Source organism: Panthera leo, chromosome A1, assembly GCF_018350215.1.
Source record: "Panthera leo isolate Ple1 chromosome A1, P.leo_Ple1_pat1.1, whole genome shotgun sequence".
In the NCBI taxonomy this organism is placed as follows: domain Eukaryota; kingdom Metazoa; phylum Chordata; class Mammalia; order Carnivora; family Felidae; genus Panthera; species Panthera leo.
The window spans coordinates 176,217,985-176,239,444 of record NC_056679.1 but is presented as its reverse complement, the minus strand read 5'-3'; the positions used below and the strand labels follow the sequence as shown (position 1 = coordinate 176,239,444).

General features: G+C 39.8%; 2 protein-coding genes across 6 annotated transcripts in view; both read left to right on the top strand.

Annotated features, from left to right (window-relative positions):
* RPL26L1 (ribosomal protein L26 like 1) overlaps positions 1 to 20,958 on the top strand; it is a 49,716-nt gene extending 28,758 nt beyond the window's left edge. For 3 of the 5 annotated variants that reach the window (XM_042946515.1, XM_042946494.1, XM_042946504.1), the window contains one exon: positions 20,465 to 20,958. The gene's annotated coding sequence lies outside the window, so the exon portion shown is untranslated. Of the gene's footprint in view, positions 1 to 12,323; positions 12,368 to 20,464 lie in introns of those variants that run through there. The other 2 variants (XM_042946525.1, XM_042946534.1) reach the window with 2 other exon arrangements.
* ATP6V0E1 (ATPase H+ transporting V0 subunit e1) overlaps positions 1 to 20,958 on the top strand; it is a 31,535-nt gene extending 10,577 nt beyond the window's left edge. The window contains exons 3-4 of the mRNA XM_042946548.1: positions 12,324 to 12,453; positions 20,465 to 20,958. Of these exons, the coding sequence (XP_042802482.1) occupies positions 12,324 to 12,417 (94 nt within the window). The 3' untranslated portion in view covers positions 12,418 to 12,453; positions 20,465 to 20,958. The remainder of the gene's footprint in view (positions 1 to 12,323; positions 12,454 to 20,464) is intronic.
* Positions 20,959 to 21,460: the final 502 nt, after the last annotated feature.

The following is a 21,460-nucleotide window of genomic DNA, read 5'->3' as shown; positions in this document are numbered from 1 at the left end:
TACTGTGTGCCAAGCACTGGATGTATAGCAGTGAAGAAACAAGACAGACATATCCCCCTGCCCTCTTTAATGAGGGGAGACCGTAAACAACTAAAGAGCCAGAGAGACCCCAGTCACTTACCAAAGTAGTTCCTTCATCTGCTTATTCCCACAAGCCCCTATTCTGTGACTTCAGACGAGTCGCCCTCACTCACTCCCCCAGCCGCCTAATACTGCCCATTGCACAAGGACCTACACAGCCTACAGGAGCTTTGCCCAGCCTGTCCAGGGATGTGCACATCCACAGCTGAGCATAGCCTTGCTTTGGTCCTGGCTCTACAGCCAGTTTGAGTACAAGATGTGATCACCTCCCAAAGTGTTCCACTTTGGTTTCCAACCAAGTAGCCACAAGCTGGTCAGTTTCTGGGATGTGCTATATGTGTGTGTGTGTGTGTGTGTGTGTGTGTGTGTGTGTGTGTGTGTGTATATATACACACACATATATATATACACACACATATATATATATAGTCTTGAACTTTATGTACATATATACTTTATTTACATGTAAATACTTTATATATATACTGTATGTATATATACTTTATACATACTGTATATATACTTTATATATGCTTTATATATATACTGTATATATATTTTATATACATTATATATACATACCTTATATAATATATATATATATATAATGCATATATACATGGTCTTGAACTTTTAAAACGTACTGTATGCTCTTTACAAAAATTAAGGGCATAGAACAATGCATCTTCATTTGTCTACCCACCTGTTACTCACGTTCAAAAATTATCCACTCACAGCCAATCTTGTTTCATCCCCACACACTTTCCCTCTCCTCCCCAGATTATTTTGAAGCAAATTCCAGACATACATGTATTTCAATATATATGTCTAAAGGATAATCATTCTTTTTTCATGTAATAACTACAATACTATTATCACACAGAAAAAGTTAATTGCTTTATATCATCACATATATTTAAATTTCCCTAGTTGTCTCATTAGTTATTTTACATTTTGTTTGAATGAAGATGCTTGTAAAGACCACGCATTGCAACTGGTAGATGTGCCTGTCAAGTCTGTGTCAGTTTCTTCTCCATTTCTCTTTCTTTTTTCTTGCACGTTTTAATAGGAAAAAACTGGGTTGTTTGTCCCATAGTTCTCCAGAGAATGGTCCTTGTTAATTGCATACCTGTAGTATTGTTTAACATATTCTTCTTTCTTCTGTATTTCCTATAAGTTGGTGGTCGTATCTAGGGGCTAGATCACATTCAGGTTCAATTTTTGATGTCTATTTCGTAAATGGTGTTGATGCTTTCATCAGGGGGTACATAACGCCTCAGTTTTCTTTGTGTTGTTGGAATCATTGGCAATATTCTGTTTCTGTAATCTATTTATTCATTAGCTAGAATACATCCATAAATATTTACTTACTCAACTGTTTCATTATCCAGATAGCTAAAAACTGTTCATAAAGGAAAGCTAGGTTATATGTCTGGTTTTCTCTTTACTTACCCATTTGCAAAATAATGAATTGTGCTCCCTAGCATCTTCTGAGGATGAACAATAAGTTTTGTTTTGTGTTGGTATCATTGTGATCTGATACATTTAAACATATTTGATGTATTTCAATCCAGTATAATTAATCTTTGTTGATGTTCAAATTGTCCCATTTTTGGCCAGAGGAAGCACGTGTTTTGTTTGGCCTTCTGTTAGCTGGCTGTTAGTCTCTGTCTTCACCTCTAGCTTTTGAAGCTCCTTCAGGAGCTTTTTTTTATAGGTGGACTGTCTGTCTCTGTCAAATCCAAAGATGAGATCAGATGAAACAGGTCCTAGGAGGGTGTGTGATTTGGGAAGGTTGTATTTGACTTTATAGATACATAGAGTTTTTAAAAAATTGTAAGTATTTATTTATTTTTGAAAGAAAGAGAGAGAAAATATGAGCAGGAGAGGGGCAGACAGAGAGGGAGACACAGAATCTGAAGCAGGCTCCAGGCTCCGAGCTGTCAGCACAGAGCCTGACTTAGGGCTCGAACTCCCAAATCCCGAGATCATGACCTGAGCTGAAGTGGAATGCTTAACCGACTGAGCCATCCAGGCGCCCTTAGATGCAGATTTTTTAAAAATTTTTTTTTAATGTTTTATTTATTTTTGACAGACACAGAGAGACAGAGCATGAGTGGGGGAGGGGCAGAGAGCGAAGGAGACACCGAATCTGAAGCAGGCTTCAGGCTCTGAGCTGTTAGCACAGAGCCTGACATGGGGCTCGAATCCACAAACTGTGAGATCGTGACCTGAGCCGAAGTTGGACGCTTAACTGATTGAGCCACCCAGGTGCCCCGGGCTTTTTATTTTTTATTTATTTATTTTTATTGCCGGTTTGTTTTCGTAGTACAGGTACTCCGTTGTTGCTGCATCATTGGTTGGAAAGATTTTCCTTTCTCCTTTAAACTGCTTTGGCATCTTTGTTCAAAACGACTTGCCCATATGTGTGTGAACCTACTTCCAGATGATCTGTTGGTTGATCTCTTTGTCTAGCCTTATCACAATACCACATTCTCTTGAATATTTAGTTTTACATTAAAATCAAAAAGTTGAAGTCCTTAATGTTTTTTCTTTAAGATTATTTGGCTATTCTAAAATAGCCATATAGATTTTAGAATAGTCTAGTCAGTTTCTACCAAAAAAAGCCTGTTGATTTTAGTTGGTGTTGTGTTTAATCTATAGATCAATTTGGAGAGAACTGACGTTTTAATAGTACCAAGTCTTCTAATCTTTAACATGGTGTATTTTTCCATGTACTTAGGTTTTCTTTTATTTATTTCCTTACTTCTCCTGAATTTGGGTTTAATTTGCTCTTTTTTTAACTTCTTTTTTATTTTTTAATTTACATCAAGTTAGTTAGCATATAGTGCAACAATGATTTCAGGGGTATTTCCAGTGGTTCATCCCAACAAGTGTCTTCCTTAATGCCCCTTCCTCATTTAGTCCATCCCTCCACCTGCAACCCTCAGTTCTCTGTACTTAAGAGTCTCTTATGTTTTGTCTCCCTCCCTGTTTTTATATTATTTTTGCTTCTCTTCCTTTATGTTCATCTGTTTGGTATCTTAAATTCCACATATGAGTGAAGTCATATGATATTTGTCTTTCTCTGACTGACTGATTTCGCTCAGCATAATGCTGCCTAGTTCCATCCATGTTGTTGCAAATGGCAAGGTTTCATTTTTTTTGGTTGCCCAGTAATACTGTATTGTATGTATCTACCACATCTTCTTTATCCATACATCTGTCGATGGACATTTGGGCTCTTCCCATACTTTGGCTGTTGTTGATAGTACTAAGTGGAAACTTAAATGATTTTAAACCTTTGTTCTTTTTAAAACGTGTGCAGTTAATTCAGTAGAATTCCCTCTAAGCATTACTTTAGCCACAGCCTACAAATTTTGGTGACACTGTATTTTTCATTAATTTTTAAATATTTGGCACTTTCTTTCTTTCTTTTTTTTTTTAATATGAAATTTATTGTCCAATTGGTTTCCATACAACACCCAGTGCTCATCCCAACTATTTGGCACTTTTCTAGATATCTTATCAGAAGATATACTCTGGGGGGTGCCTGGGTGTCTCAGTGGGTTGAGTGCCTGACTTCAGCTCAGGTCATGATCTCTCTGTTCCTGGGTTTGAGCCCCACATCTGGCTCTGTGCTGACAGCTCAGAGCCTGGAGCCTGCTTCAGACTCTGTCTGCCTCTCTCTCTGCCCCTCCCCCACTCATTCATTTTCTCTCTCTCTCTCTCTCTCTCTCTCAAAAATAAACATTAAAAAAAAGAAGAAGATATGCTTTGTAAGATTCCAAATCTTTTGCAATTGGGGTTTGTTTTATGACCCAGCATAAGAGTTTATCATTATAATCATATCATGTGCACTTCAAAAGTGTATATTTTGAAGTTAAGTGTGGTGTGTTTTATAAACATCAGGTCAAGGTAGTTCAAATCTTCTATAGCTTTATTGAGTTTTTTTGTCACTATTATTAATTCCTGAAAGAGGGTGTTAAAGTCATCAGCTATGGTAGATTTTTCTATTTCTCTTTTTAATTCTTTCTACTTTTGTCTTACGTGTTTTGAAGCTCAGTTATTAGGAGCATACACATTTATGATGATGTCTTCTCAGTAAATTGACATTTTATCATTATAAGGTATCCCTTTCTATCCTTGGTGATACTCCTTGACTTGATTTTTACTTTATCTGATACTGATAATCATACCACCTTTCTTGTGCATTATATCTGTCTTTATATTCAGAAAGTGCCTTTTTGCAGGCAGCATATAGCTCAGTCTTATTTTTTATCCATTCTGACTGCCTTTGCCTTTTAGAGTTCCTTATTTTTGTAGATTTGAGTTTCTTTTTTAAAAAAGTTTATTTTGAGAGAGGAAGCATGAGTAGGGGAAGGGCAGAGAGAGAGAATCCCAAGCAGGCTCTTCACTGTCAGTGCAGAACCTGATGCGGGGCTCAAACTCACGAACTGCAAGATCATGACCCAAGGCAAAGTCAGACACTCAGTTGACTGACTGAGCCACCCAGGTGCCCCTGTAGATTTGAGTTTCTATCTGATATCCCTTTAGTCTGAAGAATTTCCTGTAGTATTTGTTGTAGGACAGGTATGCTGATACATGTTTACTAATCTTTCATTTACCTGGAAATGTCTTTATTTCATGTTCATTTTTTGAAGGATAGTTTTTCTAGATATAGAATTCTGAATTGACAGGATTTTTCTTTTCTTTTAGCTGACTTTAAAGATGCTTTTCTAAAAAAAAATAAAATAAAATAAAGATGCTTTTCTATTGTCTTCTGACCTCCATTATTTCTGCTGAGAACTCAGCTATAATTTGAATAATTATTCCTCTTTATACGTTCTTTTTCCTTTGGATGTTATCACGATTTTCTCTTTATCTTTCGTTTTCAGCAGATTGAATATGATGTGTGTAGGTGTAGTTTTCTTTGAATTTATTCTGATTGAAGTTTGCTAAGCTATATGAATCTTTAAGTTAAGTTAATGTTTTCCATCAAATTTGAGAAAATTTCTGCCTGTATTTCTTCTATTTTTTTCCTACTGTGTTCTTTTTCTTCTGACACTCCAGTTGTACCTATGTTTGACTGTTTGATTTTTTTTTTTTATTTTCTGACATTCCCAATCTGTTCATTCTTTATAGCCAAATTTTCTTTTAAGTCCTTAAACACATTTATGATAACTGCTGTAAAGTCATTGTCTTTTAACTACAACATCTGTATCATTTTGGAATCAGCTTCTGTTGATCCCTTTGTTCTTGACTGCTGATTAGATTTCTTATGTTTTTGCATGACTGTTTTTTACTAAATACGGGATATTGTAGATGACAGAGACTCTGGATTCTACTTTGTTTCTCTGAGAGAGGTTAAATTTTCTTGTAAAAAACAGTGAAATTATTAATTGATCACTTTAAACTTGTGGACGGTTGGTTTTATACCTTGTTGGGGCAGATCTATGTCAGTTTTGCCTTTAGATTAGAATGAATTCTCCATTAAAGTGTGGCCCTTCTGGTTCTGGAATTTCAGTGGAAAATCTGAGTGTTCTAACTTCAGATTCCGAACCCTCTCTCTCCTGTGGTAGGCAGCAGCTGAAATTTCCCCAACATCCTTTCAGACTTCCAGGTGTTTTCCACAGCCCTTTTCCCGGAGCATACACGGTTCAGGGATCTGCTAAGGGGTTAAGGGAAATTTATACACAGACTTCGGGGCTCCCCTTTTTGGCACCTCCTTTTTGAGATTTCCTTCTTTAATTTCCAGCTGCCCTGGCAGCTCTGAACTTCATCTTTCGATACCCCAAGCCAGTAAGACCGCAGCCTTTTTCTTGAGCTTCAGTTATTTATTTGCTCCACACATGGACTAGACAATGTTCTCAGGAGAAATGCTGTATAAAGGTACTACTGTGGCCTCCTTTCAAGGATTGAATCCCCTCCAGGTTCTGCCTGTGTTTGGACATTCTCTAGTATCATCAAATAGTTACTTTTCATATTTTATTCAGGGTTTATAATCACTTTCTATAGGATCAGTATGATACAAGTTACTCTGCTGTACCAGACCAGAATTGCACCAACTGACTTTTTTATTTTCAGGTATTCTATTTTTCATTTCTGTAGGTGTTTGTTTTGCTGCTTTTACAAGTTTTGCTTTTCCTTCCTCCCTTCCTCATTTCTCCCTGCACATATTCAAACTTCTTTCTCGAAACATAGTAGACAGTTTATTTATAGTCCACATCTGATCATTCCCATATATGATGTCCTTGCGGATCTGTGTCAACTCTCTGCTGTAACTTTGGTCCCTCTCACTCATAGTGCCATATGTGGCATGGGGCTGAGGGAGAGTACCCAAGGAAGGACAGACTTGGAAGGGAATCAGACCTCATTGGAGAAAGTATGGCTCAGCCCACCTGACAGCAGAGAAGTTCATTGGTTTGGCCAGGCTGGAGTTGGTGAGCAAGCAGTAGGCCACCCACCCTCTGGAGTACAGGCCGGAGAATGGGCAGTTCATGGCCTGGGTGGGATTCCCTGCATCCGTGTGAGCAGGAGACCTTCAAAGCATGTAGGCCATGCAAGGGCTCTGGTTTCCTTGTCAAGGGGACAGCAGACAGGTTATTTCCAGGCTGATGCTATCAGATCAAAGAGCGACTGTTTTCCAGGCCTGAATCGGTACAGGCTCCACGGAATATTCTCATACCCACTCCAACTTCCAGCCCACACCTGCAGTGCCCCTCTAGCCCCCTCTCCTGAGAAAGCTTAACATCTTGTTCACTGTAAAGGAGAGAGAGGAATTCAGTTGCTTATTATAGAGCACATATTAAAGGGTGTGTTCAGAGATGATCGGCAATAAATTCATAAGTGAGGCACACACTTCAAATGTCTTTCATCAGGGAGAGTCCCATCGGTTTTAAAACTCGCCTGATTAGGTCAGGTCCACTCAGGATAATTTCTCTTAAAGCCAGCAGTACCATTTAACACAGTCTAATCTTGGGAGCGGCTGTCCCATCGTACCTACCATCCTGGGTTTAGACAAGGCGTGTACACTAGGGGACGGGAATCTTGGGGGAATATCTTAGAATTCTGCCTACCACAGAGGGCTGGGGGCAGAGAGGAGGTGGAGGCGACAATGACTCACTGTTACATGAGAAACTCCTTCATAAAGTAACTGGCTTTTATTCATTCTGTGGGCTGTCTCACAGAGAAAATGAAGGAATAACTAGTATTTATTGAACGTCTAGGTGTCAGCTATTACACAGAGCACTTTCATACATTAACGTCTTGATGCAGAGATTATTATCTTCATTTTACAAAAGCGAAAACAGGCTCAGTGTAAGGTCATTGCCTGCAATCACTCCGCTAATATTTGGTGTAGCTGGAATTGAAAGCCAGTCTTGCTTAATGCTGAATCTCCTATTTTCTTTGTTTTTCTCTCTATAGTAATAATATTTAAATTCAAATTATTTAAATAAAGCAAAACACAATTCACCCATCTCTCCCATTCCCTACATCCCACCTCTGGCAACCACCCATCTGGTTTTATATATATATATACCTATATATGGTATATATATACCTATATAAACATTTGTTTTATTTACATATCATAAATAAATTTACATATCATAAATATATATATGTTATATATATTTTTCCACATATAAGAGAGTATTTAACTTCCTCTATCTTATTTTACCTAGCATAATGCCCTTGAGTTCCATTCATGTTGTCACAACTGACAAGATCTCATTCTTTTTTTTCTCTCTCTTTTTTTAAGATTTTATTTATTTATTTATTTAATTTTATTTTTTATTTTTTAAAATTTACATAGAAATTAATTGGCATATAGTGCAACAATGATTTCAGGAGTAGATTCCTCAGTGCCCCTTACCCATTTAGTCCATCCCCCCTCCCACAACCCCTCCAGTAACCCTCAGTTTGTTCTCCATATTTAGGAGTCTCTTCTGTTTTGTCCCCCTCCCTGTTTTTATATTATTTTTGTTTCCCTTCCCTTATGTTCATCGGTTTTGTCTCTTAAAGTCCTCATATGAGTGAAGTCCTATGATTTTGTCTTTCTCTGACTAATTTCACTTAGCATAATACCTTCCAGTTCCATCCACGTAGTTGCAAATGGCAAGATTTCATTCTTTTTTGACTGCCAAGTAATACTCCATTGTGTATATATACCACATCTTCTTTATCTATTCATTTCTTGATGGACATTTGGGCTCTTTCCGTACTTTGGCTATTGTTGAGAGTGCTGCTATAAACATGGGGGTGCATGTGTCCCTTCGAAACAGGACACCTGTATCCCGTGGATAAATGCCTAGTAGTGCAATTGCTGGGTCGTAGGGTAGTTCTATTTTTAGTTTTTTGAGGAACCTCCACACTGTTTTTCCAGAGTGGCTACACCAGCTTGCATTCCCATCATTCTTTTTTTATGGCTGAATAATAACCCAATAATAACCAATATATATAATCTATATATATATATGCTACAATCTCTTTATCTATTCATCCATTCATTCATTGATGAAGGCCATATTTTCTAGTAGTGCCTAATAACATTGCTGCCCTTGAAAGAATTTGTGTCATTTGATTGGGATGAGGGGATATGACAGGGGTCATCTCTGTGGGGATAAGGCAGGTCGCTCTCCTGCATCTCTGCTGTTTCTTCATGAAGCCACTAATAGAGGTCACTCCTATTATGGCTCTCACTGGAGGGACAGTGGATCAGAAGAGTAGTCCTAGCTGGACTTACCCATTCCAACAGGGAAGCCAAGCAGTTATTCGCTTAATCTGTGCGCCACCGGGAAGTAATCATCCTTTTGTTCCCTGTTCTCATATCTGAGTGTGGAACAAAAAAACCAAACAAGATTTGAGAGAGCTGGCTATAGTCTTTTCTGTGCGGAGGGTGTATTTTGTGCTTGGAGAATTCTAATAACCAAGACCTGAGCTTATGATAAGTGAGCAGGGAGTATTTGTAGAATGAAATTCTCTGCATGTTATTTAAAGCCCACTCTACTGCTAACCTTGTTTTGTCTCACAAGCTCATGAGCCCCTTGGGGGTTAGCCCCTTAACCAGTTCCTCTTTGTGTCCTCACAGCCTGACATGGAGCATGGTCTTGGTAACTGGTTGTGGAATTAGTTGGGAGCTCCTGGACTGCTTGGTTTGTTTTGTCCTTAATAAGCTATGGAAGCAGCCTGGTAGAGTGGGACTCAGGAGGTGTGGGTTCCTCTTCCAACTCTGTCACTGATTCAGTGTGGTATTGAGCTCCCTGGCACTTAGTTTCTTCGTCATTAAAATGAGGAACATGGACTTGACCTCTGGGCCATTCCAGCCCTGCGGTTCTCTGAAATATGTTACCACACCATAGCTGCCTCAGTAGTTTGAATAATTTCAGATGGTTAGTTAAGTTATTAGGCTGGCCTTCAGGTTATGGAGACGTGTGGAACAGTTTGGGCAAATGTGAAGGGTACACTTAGTTCTCTTTTCTTGGACACATGAAGTAATAGATTCATTGGAATATGATCTCTTCCTCCACCCACTTCCATCAATTCAGAGTGGATTTTTTTCTCTTCCAGTTTTCCAACGTGTTTATCAGCTTTAAAGGGAAATTTTAAGTCAGGCGGTAGTCAGAAGGGCAGGCACAGAGCTCAGCTGGTTGAAGGGGGGAAAATTCCTCCATGAAATTTCAAGTGAACTGACCTGGGCTTTTTCCCAAGGAATTTTCTTGAACTGTTGTTTGTTGGGGTTTTTTTTTGGTTTGTTTTCTTTCTTTTTTTGTGTGTTTGGTGTTTTTTGTTTTGTTTTGTTTTTGTAATAAGATGTTTTGCTGGATTTGAAACATTAAGAATAGTATGTAAGATTAGATTTTAAAAAGTTTCTGAATCCTGATCTGAGCAGGCAAAGTGGACTTTGTTTTTGACTTGAGATATTTCTGCTTTACCTCAGGTAACAAAAGCTTTTGTGATAGACTTCATCAATAATCGGCAGATGGATTCTTTGTTTCCTTAACTCCAGACAGATTAAATTTAGTTAAGTAGATGCCTTCTGAAATGTTACCTGTTAAAATAGATTTCCAGAGATAACTCTTGTAGTTACCTACAAAACGTAGTTAGGAACATTAGTCTAACCTGATTTCTGGGTTCAGGAGCTGCTACCACCTAATTAGATTTGTGACCCTAGGCAAACCAGTTAGCCTCTCTCTGCCTCAGTTTCCTTAACTGTATCGTGGGAGAATTAAAAGAAAGATTATGTGTGAAGTATAGCGTCAGTATCTTTTAAAGCTCCCTGGATGATTATAATGTGCGGCCAGGATCGAGAGGCACAGCTATACGACATCATACAAAGTGCTGGGAGATGGTGCTTTCATTTCATTCTATATGTTTTTGATGAAGAAAGGAGACAGACTAGCATAGGTTCTAGCATTTTTTTTTTATCTAGTACTTGTAAGCACTGGCCAGTTATTTCAGTCTCTTACGAAAGGATGAACGACTGTTTTTACGGTCAGCCTCTCTTGCCTGCTGGGATTGGGGAAGTCCTGGGTCTGTGGAATTTTCCATGACTCTTAGCTCTGCACCAATTAGTGTTCACTGCAGGCACAGAGCTCTTCAGTGTGTCTGCTTGTGCTGTCTTCTTCCTTTTTTTTCACAGTGTCAGATAGATGCGATCTCAGCTACAAGTCTTGGCATTTTTTTGTGTTTAACACTCTCGTTTTAAGGACAGATCAGAGAATCTCACCTGAATTAACTTTTTGTTTATAAAGTGAGTCAGCTTAGGGTATCTATTTTGGCCCCATTTCCTCAAGTATCATGTTTCCTGTCACAAAACCACCTTACATGGGGTGGGGCAGGGTAGGAGGGCGGGCAGGTATGTTTGTTTCCGTAGGTGCAAGCTTCTGGTGTGGTGCTGGCAGATTCTGTGGCAGTCTAGTCGCTGGTGATCAGAATCGGCTTTTTGAGCCGTTGGCTGGCAGAGTTCTAAAAACGACAGCAAGTGGAAGAAAAAAGGTGCAACCAGCTGACAGTCCGGTTGGGTTTGGCTGGTTCCCGTCTTATAATAGGGGAATTTAAAGTGCTAAAATTTTAGAAAGAGACTCCTGCAGCAATAACTCTCCTTTTCCTTGCAAAGCGGTTCCTTCTATTCCATGCAGAGAGGATCATGTTACTAAAATCCACTCTGCCAGATCAGTCCATGGAGGCTGGGCTTGTTCACCATACCCTTGCCCCGTAAAATGAGAGTCTCCAATCACTTCATATATATTAAATAGGAATGAAAGGCAATGTGTATTCTGCTCAAATGTTACCTCCTTGGAGAGGTCTTCCCTCACTACCTCCATCATTCCCTATTCCTTCGTCCCACTTTCTTTCCTTCCTGATATTATATTAGGTAAGCTTCGTGAGGGTGGTGACATTCCATTTTCTCCTCTGTATCCGTGGGGCCTGGAACCTAGTAGGTGCTCATTAAATATTTGTTCACTAAGTAAAACATGGAATGGTTTGAACGGCCAGACATTTGTGTATTATCTTTCTTGTTGTTTTTGCTTTAGTCTTAGCTCAGTGATTCTGAAACTTTGCTGGATTATGTGTATTCCTCTATCAGACACAAAACCATTTATTCAGAATTTTGGGAGCAGTAGAACAAAAGTTTAAAGACAATTTAGGTGCTATTTTTTCGCTTCTAACCCTGAGGTAATGTAGCATCACTGTACTTCCTCCATAATTAGTCCATATAGTACAGAGGAATGCCTTGTTGCTTAGATTCTCAAGTAAGCCGGGGGAATTAAATTCCCATTTGGTTCAGCTCCACTGGGGCCCAAAAGACGTGTTACATATTTTAGTGGTGATGGTGATTAGAGAAGGGGAGCTCAAGTGTTACAGTCTAATTGGAAGATGGGGGGCTGAAATTTAACCTTGGCTGTGCCAGTAAAAATGGGTGTGTCATATCAGTGTGGGTCTTAGCATTTGGAGAATGGATAAAGTAACACCCATTCTTCCTGAGCCTGGAAGTTGTGATGATGCTAAATTGAGATTAGGTAAAAATACTCTGGGTTAAAGGTTTCCTATGAATGCAGGAAATCTTGGATACTTGGAATTAAGGTAATGAGAGAAGAAAAGACAGAGCAGACTATGGTGAAACCTCACTGCTAAATTTGACTAAAGCACTCGTTCCATCCTAATTGAAGATGGTCCTGTTCCCACATGAGTTCACCACTTTCTGTTGTTTTTTTCCTCCCCCATTATTCTTTTAGTTGGCTGATTGCAATTCTGGCCCAGCTCAACCCTCTCTTCGGACCACAGTTGAAAAATGAAACCATCTGGTACCTCAAGTATCATTGGCCTTGAGGAGGAAGACCTATTCTCCAGCACTCAGTCATTGAGGTGACTATGCCCTGAACCTTTCACATCAGTGTTGTCCATCAGGCAGCTAGAAGTTGCCTTGGCTTTTCCTCAGAAAACGACAGCCATTTTAACACTTGGCAAGGGCAGGCTGCCGAAAGCAAACATCTGAAGGACAGAATTTGGAACTTAGGCCATTCACCTTACCAGAGGATTTATTCATGAGATTCTTTTCAATTCTGCTGTTACCCAGCCATTTAAATAAAGTTTGCATGCAGTCTTTCAGACACAGGAGCGCTATTATTTATACTTGATATTGCAGGATTCTTAAGAGTTGCTGGCAGATTTTAAATTAAGAGCATTTCTGAATGCTTTGGATAGAGAGAGACAGGTGCTTTTGGAAAACTGGAATGAAAATTGTAGCTTTTATTTGGTTCACAGGCTCAGAGACATAAGGAGTAGTATAGTGGAAAGATTTATTCACTGGCCCAGAGTCAGGAAACCTGTCATTAAGTTTGTTCCTCTTTCTTGATTATTTCGATAAATGGAAGTTAGCACTCAGTGCTTGCCTAGATCTGGCTCAGCTTTTTTGGCAAGGGTACTGCTTATGTGGTACTATGAAGTCCTAGCAAGAGACACAGAGTGTCTGACTCTCCTGTCTTTAGTAATGCTATGATGATCGGTGAATTCAAGTAATGACAGCCTGGTCCCTCCAATTGTAAAGTTCTCTGCCAGCCTTTTATCTGGGGGTTTTACCTGTTGATTGTCATAATCTTAGCCTGAAGTAAACGTTTCGGTAGAAAATGCAAAATGGTGATTTTCTAGTTCCATTATTACTTCTACATTTGATTAGATAAAACGTCTCTACCAAGATGAACTTAACCCTCATTCTAAGGTTATTTAGTAACCTTGAAATATAGAACATACAGGAAGAGCAGTGTCTGTATTTAATTATTTTAATTTTCAGAGTGAGATATTGGGTGTCCAAGTTACTTCCAGGGTATCCAGTGAGGTTGTCTTTTCTTCCCTTTTGAGTTTTAATCAGTTACATTTATTACCATTTTCGTAGTCAGTTGCTCTTTCTTTGGCCTACTAGAGCCTGTGTAAACTGGCTTCTGTGTCCTTTTATTATTAGTCTTTGGTAGTTTCCTCACTTACTGGCAACATCAAGATGTCCCAGACCCCTCTTGTGTGTTTCCTGTCCCAGACTTGGAATCAGCTGTTTCCTACTGAAAGGATACCTGGTTCACTAGTCAGTCCTCAAGCCCAGCTGGCCTTCATTCCTTTCAGTGGGAATGGTATTTAAAAACCAAGATCTAAAGGGCTCCTGGGTGGCTCAGTCGGTTAAATGTCTTGACTCTTGGTTTCGGCTCAGGTCATGATCTCACGGTTTTGTGGGTTCGGCCCCATGTTGGGCTCTGCCCACTGACCACTTGAAACTTGCTTGGTTTCTCCCCCTCTCTCGGGGGCTGTCTCTTGGCCCCTCCCCCGCTCACCCTCTCTCTGTCTCTCTCAAAGTAAATTTTAAAAAAAGAAAAGATCTGATTGCTAGGTACATCCATTTCTGCTGGGATGTTGCTTCTAAGCCTTTACAGTGGACAGAGCCAGGAATTACGTTCTTCTGAGAAGAAAAAAAATCATGAGTTTATGTTAATATTTCTAATTAAAATTTAACATTACATGGTTTTGACTTCTTTGGTTTTATACTTGAGTATCATTCATACATGCTGAAAATCTTGCCTCCTACAGGCAGTAACTTACTTTCATTATCCTGCAATACATAATGATTTCCAGATAACACCAGATAACTACTAACTGTAAGTTTATTGAATGCAATTTAGGATTTCTTTGCTGCTTTATTTGTCCTTAGAACAAATAAAGAAAAGATGTTGTTTTCTGAGGTCACTTGAAATAATTATTTTCTCTCATCATTATCAATGTGATACATAATCAGATTAAGTTGTTTTATTTTGTGTTCAATTCATAGTAATATTTTTATTTGCTACTATTTTTGAATATGTAAACATATTTTCACAGTCAGAATTATAAACAAGATACATTCAGAGATGTCTGTCTTTCCAGTGTTTCATTTTGCCAAGATAAGCAAATACATACATACAGGTATATATATGTATATACGTAACATGTATATAAGCAAATACATACACATAAATATGTATATGTGTGTATATCCCCCCACACAGCTATTACAGAAAAGATATCATATTGCATATACTATTCTGTACTTTGCTTTTTTTCACTGAACAATGTATTTTAGAGACCGCTCCTATCGGTGTATAGAGATCTTCTTCAATTCTTTTTATAGCCATTGGTGTACTTTTAGATTGTTTCTAGTCTTTGCTATTATCGATAGAGGCACAGTATCATCCTATACATATGACATTTTATTTTCTATTTTTGCTGGAAATCTTTGGGTTAGATTCCATGAAAAGTAGATCTCTGGGTTAAAGGTGTATGCTTTTTCTAGCTATTACTACACTCCCTTCTATAGGGATTATACCATTTTTACATTTCCACTAACAATGTAGGAGAGTGCTTGTTTCCTCACAGCTTGGATTTTTGCCGATCGAGATAAGTTAAGTAGTCAGCTTTTTCTTTTTTTTCTTTTTCCTTAGAGTTCTGTCTTTGCCCAAAGGGGTTTTGATTTATCATATATATATATATAATATATATATATATATATATATATATTATATATATATATTATATATATTTTTTTTATCCAGCATTCCAATCCTTCCAGCATTGCCTTTCACTTAACTTCTCTGAGCCTCATTTCCTTCCTGTGTAATGAAAAAGGGCCCTTTGGACCTGAAGAACACTGGGTGTAGATCTGAGGTTTCATTTGTCCATTTTCTTTAAAAAAAAAAATTTTTTTTTTACATTTATTTATTTTGAGAGAGACAGAGACAGCTTGAGCAGGAGAGGGGCAGAGAGAGAGAGAGGGAGAGAAAGAGAGAGAATCCCAAGCAGGCTCAATGCTGCCAGCTGCAGAGCCCCATGTGGGGCTCAGACCCACGAACTGTGAGATCATGACCTGAGCCAAAACCAAGAGTCAGATGCTCAACTGAGTGAGCCACTCAGGCGTCCCTCATTTGTTCATTTTCAATCTCAAGTTAACCTGACTGACAAATACCTTCTGTCTGCACTCTGGTCCATAGCACAAACCAGGGCTGCTTAAAACTTGTATTAAAGGTGGTTCCTTTACAAGCAAACACCAGGAAGCAGGAGGGCAGAGCCAGACAAACTCTAATTAGGAATGTCTTCACATTTGTTCTGCATTTGAGGTCATGACTATGGTAGTACAATAACTGTAGGCCTTTGGAATTATCACATGAAGAGATCTAATCTCTGCCTAACAGAGCAAATAGAACTCTTGTGACAAGACTTCATTTTTCTTTGTGGTAAATCAAAAGATGGAGCTAAATTCCCTTTTGAACTTTGTACTTTTACACAACAGTGGGATGATAAAGGAGTGCAGAACCAGATTTAGGCCTGTCTTCATCTGGTAAGGAAAAATGTTTGATTTTGTACATGATTAGAGGCCAGATTTGGAAAGTAGGAGGTGTAAACCAGACATGGTATGCAGCAGAGAAAAATGAGGAACAGCCATGAAATCTTTAGGATAATTTTATATAGATGGAACTGATTTGATTTCAACAGCACAGTTAAACACCTAGCTGATCTTTTGCTACTTTAGTCATTTTAATTGCCACGATTTTCTCTCATGTGGTGATGATAGGCTGAGTTATAGCACATTATGTTTATTGGCTGGAAATCTTGCCCAGTACTTCTAAGAACGGTGCTCACTCCCTCTCTTTCCCCTGCCAACCTTGTCTGCCTTTCCTAGATTCCTAAGATGCTTCTGGAACTGTCACATCAAGATTGCTGTTTTAGTCATGGCCCATTTTCCTATTGCCCTGGGGGTGCGATGCTAGTGTGGAATCTTGCTGGAGTGGATTTGGCCCGGCCCCAGTGTCCTACAAGTTAGTTTACCACAGCATTGTAACATTTTAGATGAACTTATATGGCTTACTGCAGTCCTAAAGGGCAAACCTTGTATTTTTTTTTTTTTTTTTTTTACAGAGTCTGGACAGGAGAGGAATAAAGTATATTGGTAATTAGGCCTATGCCCCAAGGGGAGCTGTTTTTCTATGCATTCCAAAAATATTTGAGTGCTCATGAGGTGCCTGGTACTGAGTGGGGATTTCAGGGAAGGCTGTGGGCTCTAAAGAAGTTTGTGACTTGTTGAGAGGTTGAAAGTAAGCCATGTTTGTGAAAAGTTAAACAGTGCAAGGTGTTTTATGGTTAAAAAGCGTATCTTTTAGTGGCGTCTGGGCGGCTAAGTTGGTTAAGTGTCCAACTTTGGCTCAGGTCATGGTCTCACCGCTCATGAGTTTGAACTTCATGTCAGGCTCTGTGCTGACAGTTCAGAGCCTGGAGCCTGCTTCGGATTCTGTGTCTCCCTCTCACTTTGCCCCTCCCCTGCTCATGCTGTTTGTCTATCTGTCTCAAAAATAAATAAACATTACAATTTTTTTTTTGAAAATGTTATCTTTTACTCGGCTCTCTCTGACCGGATTTGCTGCTGCCACTCAAGCTGTCATGTCTCTGTTTCAATTCCTGATGTCATAGATCTCCCCGTCACTTAGAGTCAGAACCTGTTCGCTCACTTCTTTCTCTAATCACTCCTTTCTCCTTTTCCTCGAATCCATTTGATCCTGTTAATGGCTCTTGTGTCTGTTTTTGTTTCCCGTTTCTCCTTTGGGCACCCTAATTTCTGACCCAGATCAATGTGACTCCAAGTTATTACTGTGGCTCTTCCTCAGGTCTCCCTGCTCTGTAGTCACAGTATCTACAAAACTCCACCCTGTTTGTCTTCCTGATGCAGCTCTCCCGGAAAGAGATCACTGCTTGCCTCAGAAGCTTTCAGTAGTTCTCCGTAGGCTACTGTAGGGTTTTTTTTTAAACTTTAAATCTCTGAGGTTAGTGAGTACCTGCCTCTGTAACATGTTGTAAGCACAGCTTTTGTCAGGGTCACCAAAGGTCCTATGAGCCACAAAAGATAAGAATGACTAACCTGCAGATCACGTCCAGCTTCCTCACTTGGCCGTCAAGGCCTTGCCAGTTGCCCTCAGACCACTTTTGCAGCCTACTTATTCGCTACTTTCCTCCGTGACCTATTGGTTCCAGCCCTGCCATTTCCGTGTTCTCGGTCTAATTAACTTCACTTAGCTTTTCCTGTCTCTTACTACCCTATGACATTCATTAATTTAGGACGCAGATTAGTAAGCACGTACTCTGCAGACATTCTTTCTGCCCTCCGTTCACCCATTCTCTCAATTCTTTGTGATGTCTTCTCTTTGAGTGTCCAGCTTTTCTGGCCACTTGGTCTCAAAGTGATTTCATTTCTCCGTAAATGTATTTAGCTATTCATTTGGTACATTGCCTTGACTCGTTAAATACACATACTTTTCATTTGCTTAAATATCTCTCGTAGTTACTCTGCAATAAACACATATCTTGCACATAATCGTAAAAAAGGAATTGTTGTGTGAATTTATCGAAAATGAAAAAACAGAGGGGCGCCTGGGTGGCTCAGTCAGTTAAGCGTCCGACTTCGGCTCAGGTCATGATCTCATGGTTCATGAGTTTGAGCCCCACGTCGGGCCCTGTGCTGACAGCTCGGAGCCTGGAGCCTGCTTCGGATTCTGTGTCTCCCTCTCTGTTCGTCCCCCACTCGCACTCTGTCTCTCTCTCTCAAAAGTAAATAAAGATTAAAAAAATAAAAATAAAATGAAAAAACAGATAAAAATAAAACCTATTCTTTGACACACACACTCACACACACTCATCCTCCTCTGAAAAGATTTCCTGGTTCAGGCCTTAATATTTTTATGTTGTCTTCACTGTCAGTTTTATCTGAAAGTAGCCTTAGTCATTCCCTTATTTTACAGAATGAGAATGTGGACCCTTTGGTTGAGGTCCTCCCCACCCACCCCCAACGGCGGTTTCATGTCAGAGAGACAATTAGAATATGTGCTTCTTTAATTCACCCCCAAATCAAACCACAAGTCCATGCCATTTAATATAATGCCTACTCACATTTATCTCAAGCTAGTATCATTGAGCCTAAGTGAAAATTAGCCCCTGTTTCAGTGTGGTTTTCTAAAGATGAAGACTTACTTTTTACTTTTGTTATTGTTCGTTTGTCCAAAAAGGCCTAAACGATGAGGAGGTCTAACCTGTATGCTTCATAGAAAACTAACACACGAAACATCTGCATTCACTGCTTCGGTATTCTCAAGTAAAATTTCTCATCTGCGTGGAACACAGGTCTGTGCAGACAGGTTGTTCCGGTGGCCTAAGGAGGAGAAGAGGAAATGATCATTAGATTAAAGGTTTTATGAGGCAGTGAGGCACAAGAAACCAGTAGCTCTCGTAGTTGCCCCTCCCTGGCCTGATGTGGTTATTTTCCTAGTACATTATAAAAACAGTCCTCTGATTATATCTCGAGTTGAATGTATTTTGTTTGCAGTGGCCTGCCTTAGTGGGTCGAGCAGTCTGGTACTTCCCATGCGGAGGGTGGTTGGACTGCCCCAGCTTGCACCAGTAAGACTTAGCGGCCGTCTTGTATCTGCTACTGGGTATTGTGGACCCTGGGAAACCTATCATTTTACCGCACTGCTCTGTGGATTCTCCTGCTTGTGCCCACTGATCTGGAAAAACTTAAGGACCCATCAGATCTCCTACGTACTACTTGACCTTCAGTCTTGTCAGACGTGCCTGCCACAAACCGTGTCTCTTCTCAGTTTAACTAGCCCTTTGCCCCCCTGCACTTAACCCTCAACATTCTGGGAAATTCTGTGTCATAACCAGCTTGTTTTCTTATCTGCCAACTCAGGCCTTGTGTGGAAATTGCCTTTGAAAGCCACTATTTACTTAATTTTTCTATTCTCTTTATTTTTTAATTTTGAAAGCCACATATGTGGCTTTATTTTTATAGTCTTTTTTTTAATGTTTATTTATTTTTGATAGACAGAGCGTGAGCAGGGGAGGGGCAGAGAGAGGAGGAGACACAGAATCCGAAGCAGGTTCCAGGCTCTGAGCTGTCAGCACAGACCCCGATGCAGGGCTCGAGCTCACGGGGCTCGAACTCACAAACCACGAGATCATGACCTGAGCCGAAGTCAGACGCTCAACAGACTGAGCCACCAGGCACCCTTACTTTTATAGTCTTTTAAAATAAGCTTTATGGGGGCGCCTGGGTGGCTCCATCGGTTAAACATCGAACTCTTAGATTTCAGTTCAGGTCATGATCTCACCGTCGTGGGATTAAGCCCCAAGTTGGGCTCCTCGCTTGGCATGGAGCCTGCTTGGGATTCTCTCTCCCCCTCTGCCCTTCGCCACACGCACTCTTTCTCTCTCAAAAATAAATAAAATAAGCTATATTAAGGGAGTGGATGTGACCACTGTTACCAGTTTGATGTGTGAAGATACATATTTTAAATGTTTGCTAGCTCTGCAAAGGTGATGTTACAGCTTTAAGCTTCCAGAAAAAGAAATCTCATTTGTCACCTATACCTGTAAGAATGGGGAGCAAACGAGGAGCAACCTCGAGTACCAAGGAGCTAGCTCTTTAGGAGTCTGACATAAGAGAAAAGCTTGCCATGGCTGTGGGAACTGTGCTTCCTTGCTGTAGGAGGGGAAGGGCAAATACAGATTCTTGAAGTGAACCCATTAGATGCCAGTAGGATTGGTCTGAGTCAACTTCCTGCTTTCTGTGACACAGTCCAACTGTTACTTAACGACCCTCAGTTCAGCAATGTCCTTGGTAATCGGACCTCTTGTCACAGCTCTACGAAACCTGTCCAAACTGGGACATTATTTGAGCTAACTTTTTATTCAAGTATTTACTGAGCACCTATATATTTTAAATTATTGGCCTGATTGACTTTTATTGATGTTATTAGCCATTTGCCCACTTGAGGATGGGTTAAGGATTAGTTACTAGAACGGCTTTGTTTTGCAGGTCACGAAGAGAATTCCTCTAGATGCAAAATCAACTCCAAACCCAGAACACCTCTGACTCGCCTGTGTTGGCCATCAGCTGCCTTAAACATTCACACCACGTTTGAATATCTCCTTCTACAATGCAGTATTTTCTCCTGTCACCTTTTTTTACATTTTGATGAATTATGTGCCTACTTAACCCAAACTGTGCTGGCTCTGTAAAATGTCTATGCACTCTTCTGAGATAGGAGGCGCTGTACTTCTGAGAAACGTGCTGCTCTCTCCTTGGAGCCTGTGCATTTGGAGACCACTCCTGCCTGGTCACAACATGGGAATCTGCGAAGTGTTTAAAAACTGTCGCGAGACCGGTAGAGTCAAGTGGGGCAGTCCGTAGGAGAGCACGTTCAGAGGGAATATCTGTGCTAACAGAATTACACCAAAGTATATTTTCAGGACGACTTTCTTATTTCTGCCATCTATTGGAATAAATTATTTTTCTGCTTTCTGTGGAAATCTGGTTTCGGTGTTTGTTAAGTTCATTTTTGGAAGCTTTTCTATCTTTAGATATGATGCCTTTAAAAAAAAAACAAAAAAAACTGATGTTGTAGTTCAAACTAGGTTGGAAGTGTAAACCTGGTCATGTGGTTTGACATACCTGAAGATACTGGTGAGTACTTTCCTGAATCGTTAGTAATCATTTCAGCGCTTACTGTAGCCAAGCAAGGCACTGGAGGAATCAAAGGTGTGGAAATTGAGGTCCCTGCAAGGTCAAGAGCTGATACACAATTTGGAAAGATAAGGTCAGTATACATAGAACTGTAATGCAAGGCCATGTCTGAGCATGGTCCATAAAAAAGTGGTCATGATGGTGAGCAAATTGAAGGTTCCTTGTATCACAGCAGCTCCTTGTATCATCACACCCCCAGAAATAGCACTGGAGAAATCGAGGCAGATTAAAAAGCCTGGTATAGGACAGTATTTCTGTGTTTTGGTAGCAGGCATCTGAATAATTCAC